Genomic DNA, 14,662 nt, shown 5'->3' on the forward strand with positions numbered 1-14,662 from the left:
TCGACCCTGATTTATTGCAACATTGAGGTGTTCAGTTTTATTTTGATTTTAGAAAATAAACTTGATTTCTCATCTTACAAATTAACTGTTTCTTATTTTCACTGGCATGTCTCTCAGGACTAGTGCATCTCTGAGCCTACATTCAGCATGAGTAAAATACTTAAGTACTGTTAAAATCAGATACTTTAAGACTTTTACTCAAGTCGTATTGGAATTGGTTACTTGTAACTTGTAGTGGAGTCATTTTCGATGTAAGGTATCAGTACTTTTACTCAAGTATGGTTTTCAGGTACTCCTTACACCTCTGCAAGCGGGTTATAACTGGTGTGTTTTATGTCATAGATCAAAACATAAAAATATTTAGAGGCTTTGTTAACCACAGACCTTATTTCAGGCGATTTAGCAAAAACCCATTCAAAAACCCCATAGACTTTAGGGCGATGGAACCGGAAGTCCTAAAATGCTAACTCGCTTCTGGGGTTTGCATACAAAAACACGTCATCTCTGAGGTACTCTATGGTAGAGCCACGGACTCTCGTATTAAAGGGTTAGTTTGCCTAAAAATTAATCTTCGGAACAAAAATTTAGGGGCTGTTTACACGACACCGTTTTCAACTAAAAATGGAAAACTTTTTATGCGTTTTGGCCGTTTGTTTACACGACAACGGCGTTTTGGTGGCCTGAAAATGCAAATATTTGAAAATGTGTTTCGAAGTGCAAGTTTTTATAAACGGTCTCCGTGTAATCAACAAAAAACGCGAATCTGTGAAAACGATGACGTTATGCACATACGTATTACATGTTCAGTCTAGTGTTTCATCGCCATCTAATGGCCTGCCAGCAGAAAACAGCGTTTTTAGTCATTTTCACGGATTTGTATGAATGGGGTGTCGTCTGTACATGGAAAACTCGGAAAAACGTCTCCGTTTTAAGCATATCGTTGTTGTGTAAACGTACCCTAAGATATTTTTGATGGAATCCAAGATTTATCCCCCATAGAAAGCAACGTAATTACCACCATTAAAAGGTATTAAAGACATTGTTAAAATAGTCCATGTGACTACAGTGGTTCAACCTTAATGTTATGAAGCGACGAGAATACTTTTTGTGCGCAAAACAAAATTAACAACTTTATTCAACAATTTCTTCTCTACCCTATCAGTCTCCTATGCAGTTGACACAGTGCAGTGCTTCGGTGTTTATGTCAGAACACCTACTCCATATTGGCCGGCTCCTGCGTCAGCATCACACGCATGCGTGGTGCTCACGTGAACAGCGTCATTGTTGAATAAAGTCATTATTTTTGTTTTTGCGGACAAAAAGTATTCTTGTCGCTTCATAACATTAAGTTTGAACCACTGTAGTCACGTTGACTATTTTAACGATGTCTTTACTACTTTTCTGGACCTTGAATGAATGATGGTAATTACGTTGCTTTCTATGGGGGGAAAAAAAAACGATTTTGCTATACTAACACAATAAGGCATCAGCTAACACGACATTAAAAAGTTACCATAGTAGAAGTAAAGACATTGATTAGAAAGTACCTGTAGTAAAAAACCTGTAGGCCTAATATTGAGTTATTACATATAAAAACACAAACCAACACATTCTCACCTGTGAAAAGTTATCTCATTTCTTCGGGAATTTAAATCTCGACCATTTCACAACCAGAAGCTGCACAATGACTTGTGGCATAATTGATTCTCTGTGAGTGACAACATGCTCAAGCTAACCGTTCCAAGATGGCGGGCGCGCTGACGTGTCTGGAGCAGTTGGATGTGCATTTACTTATACATATCCATGTTAGCAACAGCACAACACTGCACAAAAAAAAAAAAAAAAAAAAACTCGACACCTTAGCAACTGCAATGTACTAAAAACCGCTTAGTAACAACCACTAGTGATGGCCTGGGTACCACAGAAGGCGAGTTTTCCACGAGCAAGCTCACTCACTCACAGACAATTTAAAACACCTCGCTATTTTTGTACACTTGAGATTTCTTAAAGTTGACATGAAACTACGTACGGTTTTCGTAGATGCAGCTGCATTTTAAATCTCCAGGTTTGTTTACTTGTACACACTGGTCACATTCGCTCTGCACTTAGAAGCCAGAACCACTGCATTGTTTTACAGTTTGTTATTTAATGAATGTGCGTCTTTCTTCTCTCTGTGCAATGTAGGCTAGGCTACTACGGGGAGTTTAAAATGGGATGTGGTCAGGAACATTACCGTTATGAAAATCTTTCTGTATGATGTGTAAAACTGAATTGATTTTAGGTAGATGGTTATCGGCAGATGTATTTGGAAATGAAGCAATGTGTGGCACGTGTCACCGTTTTCACACATTTTCACAATAGCATAACTTGTGACAAACAGCATGCCTGAGACAGTTTAAACACGCAGAATTGATGGGCCTGCATCTTTCTAAGCAGGAAGGGTGTGAGCTCTTGGTGGTTTCCTCTTGAGTAGTATCTGATGAGTGAAACCAGTAGTGGGTGCTTTGGGTGTGTTCTCTTGGTAGGTTTTGTGGTCTACTGAAATAAGGTGAAATGTTTGTGCATCTTATAGTTTACATGTGCATTTGCACCTCCCGCGCCATATTTATCACTTAAGTAACTTTTCCTAATGTTTTTTTGTTAGCACTGTTAAATATATATTTCACGCTCCCCCTCTTGCTCTATTAGTCTACTGAAACTGAAAAACTTTTACTGTTGTGGGATGTGGTCGATTTTTACATATATATATATATAACGTGCATATTTCTGACCCTGCAGTGTGTGTGTGTGTCTGTGTGAAATTATGATCTTGGCTGTTTTCATGTGACTGCGTTTCCGTTGCTTGCTTGCTTCCGCAATTACTAAAGACACTGCAGAGATGCAGATGTCAAGCACTTTGCATCTTCGAAGAGACCAAGCCAACAGAACCTCCCCGCAAACCGATGTAATGGTCTTCTGTGAACTTCACACAGGAGCGGAGGGCGCGATCCTGGCCGCTGGGGTAAGTGTACATTATACCCACGTGAGAGTGTGTGCAAATTTAAAACAGCCAGACTAAATGTTTAACAGCGATTTGGTTACCGCTTTGATTCAATATGACTTTCAGTATACACTCATTACAGGGATAATCACCCGAAGTGACCTGTCGTATCTTTCAAGCGCGCGATATTAACAGTTTTTGTGGTAGTCGAACTGTTTGCAGGATATTGTCTTAACTTTAATGCATACAGTGGCTCCAAAAGTATTTGGACTCATATATCACACATAAAAGGTCAAGTAGATAATAAAATATCAAACCATCTGGCATATACAAACAAATGACTTTTTAGATATCACAGATGGTGACCTTTTAGAGGTCTCAGAAGGAACTTATGTGTCATTTTAGCAATGACTTTTAACCGAATAATTCCAAAGTCATTTTAGTGTATGTATAAAGTCAATAGTAACATCCACACAGGTGTCCTTCCAAGTAAGGACAGCTTATAATAACATTAGGCTAACTACTACGGTCATGTTCCAGTAAGGTTTGACATCCAGAAAGTGTCAAAATATATATATTTTTTTTCTTATTGTTGGATAGCATATATGGTTTTTAAACAGTAGTCAACATTTGAAGTGCATGAAAAAAGTTCATCAAAGTTGTCCTAAAACCTTTTTCTTAGGACAACTTGGTTCTTAGGACAACTTTGATTAACTTTTTTGATCCACTTCAAATGTTGACTACTATATATATATATATATATATATATATATATATATATATATAATATTAAAAAATATAATATGACCCTGGACGACAAAACCAGTCATAAGTCGCACGGGTATGTTTGTAGCAATAGCCAACAATACATTGTATGGGTCAAATTTATCAATTTTTAATTTATGCCAAAAATCATTAGGATATTAAGTAAAGATCATGTTCCATGATCCATATTTTGTAAATTTCCTACCGTAAATATATCAAAAATGTATTTTTGTGAGTGGATATGCATTGCTAAGGACTTCATTTGGACAACTTTAAAGGAAATTTTCTCAATATTTTTATTTTTTATTTATTTTTTTATTTTTTTGGACTCTCAGATTCCAGATTTTCAAATAGTTGTATCTCGGTCAAATATTGATATCCTAACAAACCATACGTCAATTGAAAGCTCCATTTCAAAAATGTGTCCCTTATGACTGGTTTTGTGGTCCAGAATCACATATAAACTTTGAAAAATGAATATTTAACTGATGTGATTTATAACCTACAGTCAAACCAAAAATTATTTTGATATTTTCAATATATTTTAGTGGGTGCAGGACACTATAATTCATTTATGTAAGTGAGGATAGCAAAATAAAGTAAACTTTGACATATTATACCCAAAAGGTTCTTCATACAGTGGACTACAGTGGATGTCAGCTGTAGCCACGAATTTCCATTGTCCACACGTAGACCACAAGGTGTAAAAGTACTTTCTTTGTTTTGAAATATAATTTGAAAGTGGAGTGTCTGAAGAAACATTTTTAGTGTTTAAAAGATTTGAGATGAACATTATATTATAGTATCGGTGTTCTGTTATTTAAATTCAATAGCATTGGAAATGTATAATTTCAGGCAGATGGACACAATAAGTGTTTTGTGAACATGTTCATTAGACATAAGAACTTTTATTTATGTAAATACATTGTTACATGAACATTGTAAAGTGTGACCAGAAAGTGTCTAGCCATAAAGACTCTTTCAATACACCTTGATGTTGGACAAAGTTTTTCCATGTGAAAGCTTATGCATTTGACTACTGTCTCATATCTTAATTTTTCTTTTTTGTAATAATATGTTTTACCTGTTTATATATATGTGTGTGTATGTAATCAAAAGTGACCGTAAAGACATTTATAATGTTACGAAAGGTTTTTATATAAATGCTGTTTTTTCGAACTTTCTGTTCATCAAAGAATCCAGGGGGGAAAATGTCAGTTTCAACAAAAATATTGAGCAGCACAACTGTTTTCAATTAATAATAATGTTTCTTGAGCAGCAAATCAGCATATTAAAATGATTTCCGAAGGATCTTGTGACACTAAGACTGGAGTAATGATGCTGAAAATTCAGCTTTGCCATCACAGGACTAAATTACATTTTAAATTATATTAAAGTAGAGAATTTTTTTGAATTGTAATAATTCACAATATTACTGTTTTACTGTATTGTTGATCAAATAAATGGTGATCAGCCTTGGTGAGCATAAGAGACTTCTTTCAAAGACTAATATAATATATATACACATACACACACACACACACACACACACACACACACACACACACACATGCACCTACGTACAGAAGTGGCCAAAACAAGTTCAATTAAACCATCAAAATATGAGGAAAATATTATATTTATTAAATATTTCAAATATGAGAGAGAATAAAACACAGCACTATTTGGCAAAAAAAAAAAAAATGCACAAAAATTCTTCTACAGGTTTTATTTCATTATGAAAAAAAGCATAGAAAAACAAAAATCTCACAGGAAAAGCCATACATTGAACATAATCAGTTATTAATATTTCATTAGTTCTCTTATGTTTTTGCATGTGTTGATAATTTCTTTTTATGACAGCATGGCCAAAAACTTTCATTGTGTTATCACAAATAAAACAATTGACTCGAAGCACAACTATGCAATATGCTTAAAAATCCTTAATACATCTTTTATAATATTTGAATAAAGTGTGAAGATGTCAATTTTCCTAGGCCGGACATCACTGTATATATACAGTCAAACCAAAATTTATTCAGATACCTTGAACATTTCATTCATTCAGTTTATTCACTATAGTTTAAAAAAAAATGGTAATAAAATATTACAAGATCTCAGAGTTAAACTGTCAGAAAAAAATTATCTTAATTATGTCAGAAAACACTTAAGCAAAGTGTCTGAATAATTTTTGGTCCCAAATTTTTATCAGTTGTACTGGTATGAAGAATTGTTGGGTATAATATGTCACAGTTTACTTTATTTTGCTATCCTCACTTACATAAATGAACTATAGTGTCCTGCACCCACTAGTAAAAATATATCAAAAATGTCTGAATAATTTTTGGTTTGACTGTCTGTGTGCATATATATGTATATATGTGTGTGTGTGTGTGTCTGTTTATCTTTTAGATAAATATTTACAGTTGTGGAATTTACTCTTGTAGTCGTGACGCTTTAACACTCTATTCCACCTTCATCACAGTGATCATGTTAAGATGCCGGTGTTCGATTGCTTGTCCATCGTGGTCTGTCACGCCGTGGTGCCACTGCTGCTGGTCCTGCTTTCAGCCTCAGGACATCCGCAGACTTTCCCCTGCAGACTGGTACGTGAGAAAAAGGAAGACTGTACAAATACTCATAGATGAACACTGATGCACATGTTGATTCACTGGAAAGGAAATGTCCATATTGCTTAAACATATTATATAGTGGTTACAAAACAGAAAATATGACCCTTAAAAATGATTTGTAACCTGATGTATTCAGGTTGATTTAGACATTTTAAATATTTTTGACTTGAATTTAGATGTTACCACATGAAGGACATTTTTAGGTTACTTGACTAAACATTTTACCATATATAGGCTATTATGAAGTCTAATCAGCAAACCACAAGTGGGCTAAATTTTCATCTATTTTTGATGTTCCCCATGTGCTTTGCAAGTGAAAAGATTCAAATAAGCCAAATTAACTGTAGTGGTAATATTGAGTCACATCATCATGCTACTATTTAAATTTTTTCCATTATTTAATAAGAATCTAAATCAGTCTTTCCTTCTCTTTTGTCTCTCTCCACATCTCCAGATCCAAAGCACGGCTCTGTGCAACAGCTGTCAGCTCTCCACCATACCAGATCATTTACCACATCAAATTGAGGAGATCTTCGTAGACAAGAACCTTATGTTAAATCTTCAAGATGGCTGTCTCTCTAGGTATCCTCTTTTACGGATGTTGAGCTGTGCCAACAATCGGCTAATGACGGTGGAAGAGAGTGTGTTCTCTGAATCGCCTCTGTTAGAAAACCTCAATTTAGCTGACAATGAGCTTCATTATGGACACAAGCAGGTGGCCAAGTCCTTCAGCTCTCTGTCCAAACTAAAGAAACTTGATCTTTCGGGTAATGGTCTCTCGGAGGACATGGTTTCTGTGCTGGTACAGAATCTGTCCTCGCTTGAGTCTCTATACTTGTCCCGGAATTCCATGCTGAGGCTGGATGAGTCAACATTCAGAAGCCTTCATCAACTTAAGGAGCTGAACGTCGAGAGAAATTTGTTGTTTGAAATCAGTGGAGCATTTGATCACATGAAAAAACTCCAGAGGTTGAACCTGGCCTTCAACTGCTTGCCATGTTTGATCAACTTTGAGATGACTCAACTACTGGTCCTAAACGCCAGCCACAATTCAATCGAATGGTTCATAACAAATCAGTCTCTTAATGAGACTTTTCAGCTAGAGACATTGGATCTATCCGACAACCATTTGCTGTTCTTTCCATTCCTTCCAACATACAACCGAATAAGAACTTTGCTGTTGTCCAGTAATCGAGTTGGTTTTTACCAACACTTTGCAAATGACACATCTTCAAACTGGACCACTAGGGTTGAGTACTACAACTTGGGGCAAAATGTGAGCAACATCACAATGGAAATCTGGAATGAAAGCCTTCATGGTGATCTTTCCTCGGTGGAGTTCCTGGACCTGAGTGAAAACAAGGTGAACTACTTCCCCCAAGGATTCATTCAACAGATGCCGCATCTTTACTGGCTGAGGCTGAGAAGTAACTGTTTGCAGTCCATTAGTTTGACACCTGAAGATCTGCCAGTCACCCTCTACGAACTGGATGTAAGCCGAAACAGGTTAACTGAGCTAAAAGCAAGCCAACGCTCCATTAGTGAGCTAAATAATCTCACACATCTAAATCTGAGTACAAATGACCTTCAGAACCTTCCATCTAGGATATTTACTAGTCTACCAAATCTTAGCACACTAGATCTCAGTCACAACGCAGTGGACATGTGTTACTTGCCAAACTATACAAGTTTCTCAGGATGTGTTGTGTTGTCCAACATGGTTTCCCTAAAACAGCTTTATCTTGCCGGCTGTAACATTCAAAACATACCACCTTCAGTGTTCAAGGGCACTCCACTAACCCACCTTGAACTTTCCAGCAATCCAGACCTACATCTCAAACAGGAATCTCTGGAAGGTCTTGCAAACACTTTACAGCACTTGGGACTTGGCAATACCGGTCTTCAAGACTTCGACTTTTCTTCCTACAGCCATTTGAAGTCTTTAAACATCTGTAGAAACTCACTACTAGAGCTTCCCGAATCTCTAATGGCATTAAACCTAAAACTTCTGGACTTGAGGGATAACTTGTTGACAACCATTCAGTCCCAACATGCTAGCATGTTAGCTCAAAGACTGAAGACTGTTTATATGAATGGAAATGCATTTAACTGTTGCCATTTAGATTGGTACAGGACCTTCAGGAAGAATAAAGACATTAATGTTGTAGATCTCTCCGAGATTACTTGTTTGGACACAAACCACAGGCATCACAAGATCGTCCTTTTGGACGCCGTCCACTGTGGTGGTATGGGTAATGAGGAGTCTGTTGTGTGGTACATCCTTCTCTTTTTAACAGTCAGTATTTCCATAATGGGTATTTCTGTCATTTACATGCTCACCTTTAAGCCAAGAATGTTGCCTCGCGCTATTAAAAAGAGATGCTGGCGGCCGACTCCTTATTGAGAAACATTGTAAACCTAATGAATGTCTCTGTAAAATAAGGCGCTAACATGCAAATATGCTCTCAGACAACTGGACATAACGTAACAGAAATATGATATTAATGTGAAAGATTTAGGCCATATTGGTCTTTAAGAATATGAATGTATTTCATTTTATCATCATTAAAATGTGTGAAAATATCTGGCTGCTGTATGGTTTGTAAATGTGAAAGATGTTCCTTTTTTTAAACAAAACTTACTGTGTAACTTGTGTTCAAAATTTATATAATGAGCAAGTACATCATAAATCCATCTTCCAAACCGTGTTTAATTGCTTGGCCAATTATTCTTCTTCTCCAAAATGAATCGCAATTTTGAGGGCCTAAACATGCTCAAAAACTTTGCACACGCGTCAGAAGTGGTGAAAATTTACGTCTGATTTGGGTTTCAGAATTAGGTGTAGCAAAATGGCTCAATAGCGCCACCTACAAAATTTCAATTAAGCGCCCTTCGTGCTACGTTTCACGTACAGGTATGAAATTCGGTAGACACATGTAACAGACCAGTACCTACAAAAAAGTCTCTGGGTACAAAATCTGTAAACCCAACAGGAAGTGAGATATTTTGAATTTTCTCTGCAAAATTTTTGCCTTTTTTTCAGACATTGTACTTTAACAAACTCCTCCTAGAGATTTTATCAGATCAAAATCATATTTGGTCAGTCTAATCTTAAGGCCTTAGCGACGTTAAATTGCAAAGATCTTGAGTTTTCGTTGAAGGGCCTGACAAAGTCTGATGTTTCGCCATGAAAGAGGAAGCTGTTGTAACTCAGGCATACAATGTCCGATCTGCCCCAAACTTCACATGTGAGATAAGAGTCCTGGCCTGAAGACATCTACATGCCAATATTCAGTTTGTCATAGCATCACCTGCTGCCAACAGGAAATGGCATGCTTTGCACTGTAATTCACTCCCAGAAACACATTTAAATATGCAATGAAGTACCAAACATGCTAGAAACACGTCAAATCATGCAACACTTGGCTAAGTGCTGAAGTATGTGATTAACGCCACGAAAAAGGAAGTTGTTGTAACTCAGGCATACAATGTCCGATCTGCTCCAAACTTGTTTGATAATAGTCCTGGCCTGAAGACATCTACATGGTAATATTCATTTATAGTCAAAGTGCCATCTGTTGGCAGCAGAAAGTGTGGCACGTCGAAATGACTGCCATATTTCTCCTGTATTTACTCGCTTTCAATGTACTCCAGTGTTTCTCAACTGGTGGGCCGCAAGACCGTTTTGAGTGAACCTTCCTATCCTGTCAGACGTTATACTTTGCTTGTAGCGTGCACTCTTCAAAAGAACGCGCAAATGCAAAGGCGTGCGCTGTATGTCACTTCATTATAAACAAAGAGCATATTAGTTTACTAGCTTTAAATCAACATTATTTTAGCTATTATAAAATAATTCTCAATTAATTACATTATGCTTACAGCATACATCCAACAGTCTGCTTGAAATTTACTTGAAATTTGGCATTTGTTTTTATTGATATACAGTAAGTCCAAGACAGATTTGCAAGAGTGCATGTATGTGGATTCGCAGAAGTTGCACGTTAAGAACAGTTGCTAAAAGTAGCAAAGGAAACATGAAATTTCCTGTTTTGCTAAGACCTGTAGCAACTGCCCAGCTCTCGGTATCATAGAGGGGGGTGGCGGTGGTGTGGTTTTGCTCCATGCTGAGCTCTCAGAGGCAGTTTCAGCAGGAAAGGATTGTTATCGTATCTTTCATCTGAAATATTAGCCAAGCAGTTCACTGTCATTTATGCAAATAGATTCCTTTATAATGTGTATAGTATATGAAAAAAAATATACAAATATTAATAATATAATTTTTTTTAATAATTTGATATAATGTATTGTTTATATGATTTCAAAATGCACAACAATATTGTATAACTGAAACACGTGATTCTAAAGTACTAACAAAAGGTGATCATTTGGCCACAGTGAGTATCCACATTTACCATTGCAAGGATTTATTGGCAGACTTCTCATTGCAGGGATCATCAGGGTTAGACCACTAAACCTAAACCACGCTGACTAGCACATCAGCCTACGTGGGATTTCTCATGATTTTGTGGCGCAAACTGTGTGACAAGAAGACAAAAGGAGAGCTAAAATGTCAGTGAGGCATGGGAACCTGGCAGTGTGTGTGAGTGAGTGAGCGTATGTGTGTGTGTTGTATAACTCTGAGCGCCATGTGCATGTTAAACCAGAGTGTAACCAGAATACCGCTGTGGTGTTTCTCTAGGTCATGGTGGTTTGAACAGAGAAAGAGAGAGAAAAAGAGAAACTAGGGAGAATAGTTACAGGCATGGGCTCAAAGGCACATCTGCCATAGTTTGGATCCAATTCAGTCTTGAAAACTCTGCATTTAAAACGGGTTGGGGGAAGTCGGAGTCTTGTGGGTATGACTTCATTCTTTTAAAGTAAGGATAAAAGTTGAATTGTTGTCAAAATATTCACCAAAGAGGAATTGCTCTTTTAGAAACACTTCAAACAGGATTATGTTTAACCGAAATCTTAGTTTTTGACAGGGAAACAAAACAAAACAATGGTTTTCCTCTAAGAGAATCTGAAACTATCAAAGTTTGGTATAAGTAAGCAAATGGTAATATGTAAAAGGATGTTCTTGCTTCATTTTACCTTGTCAGCATATGGTGGTAATGCTTTTGTATTTCATTTTCATTATGAATCGTTTTATTTGTACCAGAGTGAAATCTCGTGATGTGGTTGAATGTGGTATGGTGATGTATCCATTAAAAACCAACACTCAATGAACCTAGTGTGATTTGCTATTTGAACGAGGAACTAGATTGATTAAAATATACAAGTATTTTTTTTTTTTTCACTTTCAGATTCATACCAGTGTTTTTGTCACCATGGCGAGCAATAATAAAATAAAATAAAATAAATAAAAAGGGTTAATTGGGATGTTTCATTATCAAAAAAATTTCTCTCTCTGTATGGCTTTTTTTGGGCATAAACCATGATATTATTTAAAGTATGTTGGAGTAACATCTAAATATTTATATGGTAATTATTTAGTTTATATCATAGTATACAGTATATAAAGTTTTGAGCCTAAAGATCAAGGATTTTTAACTTGTAAAGGCTAAGGGACTCCAACAAATAAAAATCTAAAAATAGCAAATACATTAACCCCTTAACTGTCACGATCCCGCTGGCGCGACGCCTTCACATGGTTTAGCCCAGATGAAATGAACACTCTTCAGTGTGAACACTACAGGCTGTTAAATGTAACACTAAATCAGTGTTGGAGTTAATGAGATAATTAAGCAATTAATTAAGTGATGATTGAGCATTATTGAAGATAGCTGCTGTTAACAAGCAGAATTAACGAAGGAAAGAGAAGCAACAAGAACAGAAAAAATTGAAACACAAAAACTACAACTGACTTCAGCCGCAGCCTTAGATAAAAGAAGACATTAAATCTCTCAAGATCTCAGCAGAGGAGGATTAAACAACTCCATATACAGAAGCTCTTACTGAGAATTAAGAGGGAACATTTTTTTTGTTGTTGATTGTTTATTGAAATGTGTTTTTTTTATGTCACCATCATGGTGATCAGTGTTTACATTAGTTTGGTAGTTTAACTTGTCTTTGTAATATTAGAGTTTTTCTGGCTGCTGTAACTGAGTTTGTTATAACAAGAAAAAACACAATCTGATGCTGTGGCTGTTTCATGATAAGAATGAAATTATTGTGTATTATTGTGTAGTTGCTTAATTCACTGATCTTATGACTGAGTTTAATATGAGTGATATCTTACTAACTTTGTTTTATAGTGATTCTAGTAAAGAGCCAAAACAGTTTTAATCAGAAAATCTGAATGAGTTTTAAAACCGATTATACACTTTAAACTACGGTGAGATTTACTCACACAAATACATCTAGAATCAGCCTATGAATCTCAACAATGGTGACATGCTTAATGCCGCAATGCATTCTGGGAGCCATGGATGAGTTTTGCATGATGCACCCAGAATGCATTGTGGCATGAAGCATGTCACCATTGTTGAGATTCATACGCTGATTCTAGATGTCTGTGTGAGGAAGTTTTGCAGGAGTTTTAAAGTGTTTAGTATACAATGTGTTTTAAAACTCAATCAGCTTTTCTGTTTAAAACTGTTTTATTGTATTTTTAGGAAAGATCCAACACAAACTTAACAGCATTTTGCTCATATAAAGCTCAGTCATTACAATAGTGAATTAAGCCACTATATGATGATTATATTTTTATAGCTGACAGTAGCTGATCACATTTTCTCTTGTCTTTCTTGCCATAACCAACAACCAGAGAAAAACTGATACTAAAAAAGTCAAGAATAAAACTGCCTAACTAAAGCAAACACTGACCTCGATGATGGTGACATCAAACAAAACTATTATTTTCAACAAATCATGAACATCTAAACCTCTAGTAATTCTCAATAACAACTTTTGTAGATGTGTCAGAAATAAAGTCCATCTGGTTAGTAATAAGTGAAGCTGTTAATGTTTGTGGAGTTGTTTAATCAGATCTTGAGAGATTTAATGTCTTTTATCTTCAGTTGATTTCATCTAAGGCTGTTGCTGAAATCGTAGTTCTTGTTGTTCCTCTGTCCTTCGGTGATTCTGCTCATTATCACCTTATTATCTCATTAACTCAAGCATGTTTCTGTGTTACATTTAACAGCCTGTAGTGTGCACACTGAGTAGTGTTTAATTGAAGCTGTTATAGCTGCAAAGGGTGGGGCAACTCCATATTAAACCCTACAGATTAAGAATGGGATGTCATTAAAGTTCATGTGCATGTAAAGGCAGGCGTCCCAAAACTTTTGGCAATATAGTGTATATCTGAGTGAAACGGCTTCTCGAACAAGAAAAAATGTTGGGCGGGACTTAAAGGATTAGTTCACTTTTAAATAAAAATTACCTCAAGCTTTACTCACCCTCAAGCCATCCTAAGTGTATATGAATTTCTTCTTTCTGATGAACACAATCGGAGTTATATTAATAAATATCCTGATGCATCCAAGCTGTATAATGGCAGTGAACGGGACCAACGAGTATGAAGCTCAAGAAAGTGCATCCATCCGTCATAAACATACTCCACATGGCTCTGGGGGGTTTAATAAAGGCCTTCTGAAGCGAAGCGATGCGTTTGTGTAAGAAAAATATCTATATTTAACAAGTTATAAAATAAAATATCTAGCTTCCACCAGACCGCCTTCCATATCTAACTTACGAAGAAAGTGTAAAACTCTCACAGTTCAAAACACTTATGCTACGTCCTACGACTTCCCTATTCAACTTACGAAAAAAGCTTAACTGACGCAACGTCAGTTGCACTTTTTCCTAAGTTGAATATGGAAGGCGGTCTGGTGGAAGCTAGATATTTTACTTTATAGCTTGTTAAACATGGATATTTTTCTTACACAAACGCATCGCTTCACTTCAGAAGGCCTTTATTAACCCCCCGGATCCGCGTGGAGTGCGTTCAGAAAGAAGAAAGTCATATACACCTAGGATGGCTTAAGGGTGAGTAAAGCTTGGGGTAAGGCATTAGACCTTCGGATGAGGCGTTAAACCAAGGTCCTGACTCTCTGTGGTCGTTAAAAATCCCAGGATGTCCTTCGAAAAAGAGTAGGGGTGTAACCCCCGACATCCTGGCCAAATTTGCCCATTGGTCTCTGTCCATCATGGCCTCCTAATCATCCCCATATACTGATTGGCTTCATCACTCTATCTCCTCTCCACCAATAAGATGGTGTGTGGTGGGCGTTCTGGCGCAATATGGCTGCCGTCGCATCATCCAGGTGGATGCTGCACA

The 14,662-nt window shown here is 36.6% G+C and overlaps 1 protein-coding gene across 2 annotated transcripts; it reads left to right on the forward strand.

The window, feature by feature from the left end:
* The first annotated feature begins 2,437 nt into the window (after positions 1-2,437).
* Positions 2,438-8,961, forward strand: nrros (negative regulator of reactive oxygen species). 2 transcript variants are annotated; one of them, XM_051882256.1, is made up of 4 exons: positions 2,438-2,521; positions 2,868-3,001; positions 6,231-6,351; positions 6,833-8,961. In XM_051882256.1, the coding sequence occupies exons 3-4, from the start codon at positions 6,244-6,246 to the stop codon at positions 8,780-8,782; spliced, it is 2,058 nt and encodes a 685-aa protein (XP_051738216.1). In that variant the 5' UTR covers positions 2,438-2,521; positions 2,868-3,001; positions 6,231-6,243; the 3' UTR covers positions 8,783-8,961. The 2 variants fall into 2 exon arrangements, with proteins under 2 accessions (XP_051738216.1, XP_051738215.1); XM_051882255.1 differs by having other exon boundaries at positions 2,504-3,001.
* The last annotated feature ends 5,701 nt before the right edge of the window (positions 8,962-14,662 follow it).

The sequence above is a fragment of the Ctenopharyngodon idella genome, chromosome 23 (assembly GCF_019924925.1).
Source record: "Ctenopharyngodon idella isolate HZGC_01 chromosome 23, HZGC01, whole genome shotgun sequence".
In the NCBI taxonomy this organism is placed as follows: domain Eukaryota; kingdom Metazoa; phylum Chordata; class Actinopteri; order Cypriniformes; family Xenocyprididae; genus Ctenopharyngodon; species Ctenopharyngodon idella.

Excerpts from the sequence above, each read along its gene's own strand:
- nrros (XM_051882256.1), top strand. The coding sequence starts at position 6,244 with ATGCCGGTGTTCGATTGCTTGTCCATCGTGGTCTGTCACGCCGTGGTG. Across the intron at positions 6,352-6,832 it reads AGACTTTCCCCTGCAGACTG|ATCCAAAGCACGGCTCTGTG; the intron begins GTACGTGAGAAA and ends CCACATCTCCAG.